The sequence below is a fragment of the Malurus melanocephalus genome, unplaced genomic scaffold, assembly GCF_030028575.1.
Source record: "Malurus melanocephalus ecotype Western Australia unplaced genomic scaffold, MMel_1.1 scaffold_657, whole genome shotgun sequence".
NCBI classification, from domain to species: domain Eukaryota; kingdom Metazoa; phylum Chordata; class Aves; order Passeriformes; family Maluridae; genus Malurus; species Malurus melanocephalus.
Genome location: NW_026623889.1, coordinates 68383 through 76067, shown reverse-complemented (window position 1 = coordinate 76067; position 7685 = coordinate 68383). Strand labels below are relative to the sequence as shown.

Here is a 7685-nt window from a genome sequence, read left to right as displayed (position 1 = left end):
GACAGTGTTCCTCCATGCACAGGGAGGTGCCGGCTGCCCCGGGGCCAGCGCGGGCGGGCGGAGGGCGGGGCCGGGTCCGGGGCTGGCGGCGGGGGAGCCGCGCCCCCCCGAGCCGCTGGTGCTACAACAGCGTGATTTCCCCGAAGTGATGCTGCGGCGGCCGCCAATGGCGAGCGCGTCCGCCCCTCGCCGCGGCGCCCATTGGCCGGGAGGCGGCCGGGCCCGGGCGCGGGGAATCCCGGAGCCCGCCGCGTTATACCCGCGGGCGCGGCCGGCGGCAGCCAGAGCCGGGCGGCGAGCGGCGGGTGCGCATCGGCCGGGGGGCGAGCGGCGCGTATTTGCACAGCGCGGCACTGCACACCGCAGTGAGGTGGGTCGCGGTGCATCCTATCCTGTCCTGTCCTATCCTATCCTATCCTATCCTATCCTATCCCATCCCATCCCGTCCCGTCCCGTCCCGTCCCGTCCCGTCCCGTCCCGTCCCGTCCCACCGTTATCCCCCCCACTTTGCGCAGCGCGGAGGTTCGGGGAGAAGGCGCCCCGCAGGGTCGGTGTGAGCGGTGCTGGGGGCACGGCTTGGCTCGACTCCGCTCGGCAGGAGGCGGCCGCTGTGGTGCGGGGTGGTCCGGAGGCGGAGCGGGCGCATCGCAGCGGCAGCCGTCGGTGGGCTCCGGGAATCCCTCCTGCGAGCAGCGCAAAGCCCCGGAGCGGACGGGCTGGGGCGGGCTGTCCCTGCGCACCCGCGGCGCCGGGCACGGCTCACGGCTCCGCTCCGCCGATGAGCCCGGGGTGGAGCGGGCGGCCCGAGCCCCACGGCTCCGGGGCAGCTCTTGGCGGCCCCTGGCCCGGGACGGCCACTCTCTGGGACCTTGTCCCGCCCCCGCCGAGCGGGTTGCTGATCAAAGTTAGAAACGTGCTCTTTGGGCAATCTTGGGCTGGAAAACACCGCWAACAGGAAATTATTTGTGCAAAGGAAGCGCCGGGAGGGCCGGTCCCTTGCGGCGGCAGCGCCGGGCGCCGTTGGTGGGGAGGGGTCCTGGTGGAATTGGGGATCCCCATCTGCAGCAGCGCCGCTGTCCCCATTTTGCGCAAGTTAATTAATAATAAACTTTGAAGAAGAGGACAGTGCAGTCGGTGCCTCTCGGTGGCTGCAGAGCCTGGGGACACCCGCACCATTCGCGGTGCTGGCGGGAGGCTCCCCYCGGCCCCAGCAGTCCCACACAGAGCTCCCCACGCTGCACGGGCTGAACACCCACTGCTGCCATCGGCCTCTGCCGAATTGCAAACCTGAGCACTGTGTTGGGGCTGAGCCTGGCGGAGCAGGAAGCACTTCCCTCCAGGAGCAGGTGAGAGGCACTGAACCAGAGTTAGGGCCGGAAAAGTAGTTCTCGGTAGCAGTGGTGGTGATGCTGAGACACAGAGGGGATGGGAGGGGCGACTGCAGTGTGGTTACAGCAGTGATGAGCGTTTGGATGACCTGTTTGTTGCTTCTTTCACAGCCGACATGCCGGTGTCAAGAATGCGCATGAGGCCCTGGCTGGAAATGCAGATTGATTCCAATCAAATACCAGGACTGATATGGATTAACAGGGTGAGGCTACTTTGTGCTACTATCATCATTAGTAGTATTATTTGTGTATCATTAATGATCCTTGTTCTTAATTTACACTAAACACAACTCAAGATTATAAAGTATAAAACAAGGAGAAAACTTGCCAGCATGATGTTTAAAAASTGACAGTTTTTGTTTGCAGGAAAGKTAGCTCTGCTTGGTACACAGTGAAGTAGTTCCGTTTTTTCCTCAGAAAATTCCCAGGAGGGGAATGATAAATTACAGTGAAAACATTCTGAGCATATTGGAGAACCAAGAAACCTTCAGGATCTCTTTTAACTCYTGCTGCTCATTGAACCAAGTCACCTCCTGTCCCAGATATGCAACTGCTGATATATTCCAGTTGCTCCCAATTTTAAGATCCAACCTGAAAGAAATGCTATATTTTTTGGTCTGTAAGGCATATCCCTGTACCAGGGTACAGCACAGGCAAGATCACTGAGCTTATTGAACCACGTCTCTGAAGTTTCCATATCCATCCCAAGAGGGTGTTTAAGCTATGTGTTTTTTGTAGGATTGCTGCAGGATTTTATGGACATCTTAAAAAAGGGATTGTCTGCCAAAGCCTATTGAGAAAACATGCTGTAATTTATGACATRCTAATAGATTAGATGCAATGTATTAAAATTTTTCTGGSATAGAGTTGATAATATTGCTTACTTCTACTGTACTGTAGCACATTTGGAGTTTTTTCTCAGTTTCAGAAACCATARAAAGCCTTAAAGGCCATGTACAAAATAGATGTAACAATGGATATTTAATKAAAATATGGAGCAGRRGGGTTGTAACATTTCTGAGCTGCARCTGAGAACTCTTTGATTAAATCCATCATTCCAAACTGGCATGTGATGTTTATTTTTTTTTAATTCAAATCTCTATTGGTTTAATTTCAGGATAAGAGGATATTTCAAATCCCATGGAAACAYGCAGCTAAGCATGGCTGGGACATGGAGAAGGACGCCTGCCTTTTCCGGAGCTGGGCCATTCATACAGGTGTGTGCTGCCTTCACATTCCCATCAGTCGTGTGACTATCTTAAATAAGGTATTTTTTTTGCCTTGACTTACCCTTGATTTACATTGGTATTTAGATTAGCTCCTAGTGTATATATCAGAAAACTGAATGTTGGTATTTTGGGGTGCGAAAAACCAGCACTGCAAAATCYTAAACACACCACCCATGTCTTATTTGTAGGAAGGTATAAAGAAGGTGAGAAAGATCCTGATCCAAAAACCTGGAAGGCAAACTTCCGCTGTGCCATGAATTCCYTGCCTGACATTGAAGAAGTGAAGGATAAAAGCATCAACAAGGGCTCCAGTGCTGTCAGGGTTTACAGGATGCTGCCCCCCTTGACCAAGCATCAGAAGAAAGGTAAACCCTTGGCAATGCAGCTGGAATTACAGTGTTTAAACAGCACTTAATGAGCAGAGGGTAACGGACCTGTGGGTAGCACCAGTGCCACTGGGCTTGCTCACTGGTTATTGCTGGAACAGCTTGTACAAACAGAAAATTTTATCCCAAATTCCTTGAACGTGCCTAAAGGCAGCATTGGGAGCTGATGGGGTCTGGCTGTTGCTGGCGGTAGCTGAGCTTGCTGAGCAGGTTCTAAGGCTGCAAGAGCTCACACTTGCCTAAAACGTGCAGCCCTTTCTCACAATTGTCTTACTTTATTTCACAGAAAGGAAGTCAAAGTCTTCAAGAGAAGTAAGAAACAGGAGCAAGAGAAAGGTATGTGTCTGTAGAGGCAGCTGAAGAAGCTAGAGGTTTTGGTGGTTTTCTTGCTTAACTTTTTTCATATGGGAACTTGCGTGTTCTTAGACAAGTCTTTCACGCTTTACCCTTGTTTTTGTAGTTTTATGAAGAGGCGAGGCCRGAGGAGTCAGCAGAAAGCTTAACCAACACTCCTCTGCCAGATGACCACAGTGGCTACACCATTCACGACTATGCAGGGCAGGAAGTGGAGGTGGAGAGCCCGGCCATCACCTTAGGTGAGACACTGCTGGGGTGGGAAGTGCTGCTCGTGCTGAACCCACGGTCAGGGATGGGTSTCGGGGCTGGGGTGACGGCACTGTCAGGCTGGCAGGGAGGAAATGGAGTGGCTGTCCCTGTGCTGTGAGTGCCAGCTCTGGTGCATCCCACAGACCTGTCCTCCTGCGAGGTGAGCGGCTCCCTGACCGACTGGAGGCCGGCGATGGAGGTGCCCATGGCTGACAGCACCAACGATCTCTACCAGCTCCAGGTGTCTCCCCTGGCTTCATCCTCCGAAGGTGGGCATTCCTTTTTTCCTACCCAGTCTGCTGGAGGCAAGGCAGCAAGGAGAAGGAGTGCCTGGGGCAGCAGGAGGAACAAGAGTTGTTTTGTAGAAAAACAACCTCCACCTGATAGATCTGGGAATTTGGAGTCACCAAACCAGCCAGAGGGCAGAAGGGAAGGGCTGGCACATGCCACCTGCTCCTGGGTGACAGGCTCTGAAATGCCACCTGCTGCARTAGAGACAGGGGAGGGAGCCATGCTTCCCACTGGGGAGATGAATAATTAACATGGATAGATCAGAGTGGTTCTTCACTCGGGGTTCAAATCACCTTCCTCCTGTCATCTCCCCGAGCAAAAGGGCTCTGTTCTGTTGAGTGCTGGGGAAGCATCAGAGCTGGCTGGAGCCCTGCACCTCAACGTGCATTTGTTGAGTAACAGAGATGAAGGGCTGTGAGGAGTCTGRGGTGGGTGTGAGTAAAAAGTGGTGATGTTGTGTGACAAGAGAATATGAAGCAGGTTCTGTGGTGAAGAAGCAGAAGTATGAGGGCTAAAAGTTGACATCTATGTTTTCTTCTCTTTTTTTRATGTGCTTACAAAACAGTCACAGATGAAGATGAAGAGGAAATAAATCCGGATATTTTTAAGGTAAAACCAGCTCTTCTGGTCAGAATAAAATTGTTCAAAGTTGGTGTTTGTACCAAGAGAGGAAGGGAAGCAGGTGTCTGATCCARTCTCACATGAGCTGAATGTGCACTTAATGAGGAAGACTGAAAAATTAAATGTAGAAAGAAAGCTGCTTTGCAAATATGAACTGGAGAGGACACACCCATGGAAATATTTGTCCTTTATATGAAAGTCAGAGGAAGTTACAGAGTACTGCTAGGAGTAGAGAATCACAGAATTGTTAAGGTTGGAAAAGGCCTCCAAGAGCATCAAGTGCAACCATCAACCCAGCACCAGCACCATGCTCATTTAACCATGCCCTCAAGTGCTATATCCACATGTTTTCTGAACACTTCCAGGGATGGTGACTCCACCATTTCCCTGGACAGTCTGTTCCAATCCTTTCCATGATTTTTTTTTCCCTAATATCCAGTATAAACTTCCCTTGGCACAACTTGAGGCAATTTCCTTGATCTCAGGTTGTTGTATTAGGATCTGCAAAGATTCTCCAGACTTTTCTATTTTGTCCTTCCCTCCACCTCTGGCACATTTGGCTCTTAATCTGCATTTCCAGACATRTCACGCACATCCCACTGATAAGATAGGATAAGGTGCTCCAGCCCTTGCTGTTTTGCATTAACTTTTTTTTTTTTAAACTGTGAGTAAAACTTGATCTTGCTGCTTACCTGTCTTCTAAGTAAGGGCAAGAAATCAAGCATTGCAAGAAGTCACAGCAAGAAGGAGCAGTTTTTACCATCTCCTTCTTCTCTTCCAGCTGCTTGGACCAGCCCAAGACTGGCACAGCACCAGCATTGGGGGGAAAGGCTTTCTCACCAACGAGTCGGGYACCCAGACCCTGTGCAGCACCTATGGCTTCAAGGAGCAGGATGGGGACATCGACACAACTTCAGGTACAGGCTCCTGGGCCACCCTGACAGTCAAGGATGATGCACATTAAACACTAATTGGGAGGCAGAAGAAATGGAGGAGTTCACCATCCTTGTGTTCTGAGGTTTCTGAGCAGCCTGTTGGAAGGCTGTAAGGAGTTTATTGATGAAAAGGGAAAGTCAAAAACACCTCCAGCAAGAGTATCCTACAGATTTCGGGGTTGTATATGTGTAAGTTAGGTCAGCTTTCAGGAACCCCTTGCAATGTAACTGAAGAATTTAATCTARCAATATCTTAAATGAGACAGCATATTGGAGGGACTTTGGTGTGTTTTAGCAAAATAATACAGGTATTTACTCTCATCTGAGAAATCTTTCCATTTTTTATATTTATTTTTTAGATATTTATACTCTATTTTTCTCTTGCTGCATTGATTCAGTGCCTATTCTTGTTTCCTTTTTCTTTAGGAGAGATGGATTTCCGTTTCTTTGACCAGAAAAGCAGCCTGGACTTATCCTGGCTGGATACAGTGAGGCCAACCATGCAGGTCATTCCCTGTGGGTTGTAAACCCCTGGCTTCTTCCAACCACAAACTGCTCTTGGATAGAAACTTTGACAGGTGCAGAGAGAATGGAAGAAATTTTTTGTTACTGACTTTGAGCAAAGTAGCTTTTTTATTCCGTTTGAGTTGTAGGCCTGGAGAGTTTTTCATGAAAAACACCATTATCAATGTAAAAAAGGAACCCCATCTCTGGCACGGAAGGTGGGAGCTGCAGGCGAGCTCATCGCTCATCGCTCCGGAGGTGAAGCTTTTGCTGGAAGCTTTGGGTGTGCCATGGAGCCTGAGCTGGTGGKGTTCACAGGCCTGGGGAGCAGGTTGCCATCCTCCCCACGTGTGCTGTGATGAGATGAGCACTTTACCCACGGAATGCTTCCAGGAGACACTGCAGATGAGTCTCTCACCTGTTAGATTTGTTGCTGCTTACCTGTGCGACACTGGTAATATTGAGCTTAACAACTGTCATTACACTTAGGCAGAAAGATTGCACTAATGGGCCCTTTCTTCTTTGATTTACTCCATCATATAGTTCATCTTTCAGACTCTGTAAATAGACCATTAAAATGTGAAAGTTCAGTTTAGGCTTTGCTTCCACCCAGTCCATTCCCAGGTGCACTTATAGGATGATCTCTGCCGTAGGCCCTTTCCTTTTCCTAATATAAGTTCAAGAGCTGCTGCATGAAACAATTTTGCACTGATAGAGGCAGAGCTCTTTATTTTTACCATGCCTTTCCCAGATCCCTTCTGGCACTCTGCAGGGATCCCTTCAGCACTGCACACAAGCTGTAACATCCCACAGGTCCTCTGGATCAGCATGTGCAGAAGAGTGCTGGATGGAAGAAGTTCTATTGTGTGTGTAATAGATAGAAATCAAATCACTAAGCTGTACATTTTATTTTTGTATATAAAGTGTTGTATATTTGTTTTAATAAAATGTTTTATATATGACATGTTTACTTTCTCTCATGGAAGAGCTCAGAGGATGCATTCCAGCTTCTTTGAAAATACTCAAACAGATGTGCTGTTGACAGAGACAGTTGKAGGGGCTTTTTCATGACTCATGAAAGCACAGGGAATTTATTTTGCTCTCATATTCTGCTCCCCAGCCTCTTCCAAGGGYAGCTGATGGGTGGAATCCTGCATGYTGGGGAAGGGGAGCCCAGCTGCTGTGCTTTTTGGGGTRGCTGCTTTGTGTTTGTCATCACCTGCAAGTCAGACCTGACTCAGAGCAAGGTTACAAAATCCTGTRCAGCCAGTCCCTGCTATGGCTGTTCCTATCAGGAATACCTTTGATTTCTGGGACTAGATCAGCAGTGAAGCCCTAGCTAAATACAGCATATCTGCCTTAAAAGAAAGCACAAGAGCAGTTCAGAAGGAGAGGAGAAAGCAGGCTGTTTTTCCCCTGAATATGTGATTTATTTGCTCTACCTTGTGCTGTAAAGTGCTGATGTTATTGCATCATCGTGGTGGGAGACAAGAGAGKCTGAGACAATGTGTGAGAGCCACAGCCACCGGTGACACTGCCTGGAAAACCCCTGTGCTGTGATGGCCTTGGGGAATAACTGCATTTGCTGGGCCAGAGCAGAGGAGAATGCCGGGCTGAGAGAGGAAGACCCAGCCCAAAGCGCTGGAACAAAAAGGACATTTCCTACCGCCTTCGGCTCCGGCTGTGCTGCAGGGGAGGGACAGATGTGACACTTTCTGAGCRAAG

General features: G+C 49.6%; 1 protein-coding gene across 1 annotated transcript; it reads left to right on the top strand.

The window, feature by feature from the left end:
- Window positions 1-263: 263 nt before the first annotated feature.
- Window positions 264-6903, top strand: IRF1 (interferon regulatory factor 1). The gene is made up of 10 exons (XM_057383739.1): window positions 264-370; window positions 1500-1591; window positions 2506-2605; window positions 2806-2982; window positions 3290-3339; window positions 3464-3599; window positions 3753-3878; window positions 4466-4509; window positions 5303-5438; window positions 5883-6903. Exons 2-10 carry the CDS (start codon window positions 1505-1507, stop codon window positions 5981-5983), a joined length of 957 nt encoding a protein of 318 aa, XP_057239722.1. The 5' UTR covers window positions 264-370; window positions 1500-1504; the 3' UTR covers window positions 5984-6903.
- Window positions 6904-7685: the final 782 nt, after the last annotated feature.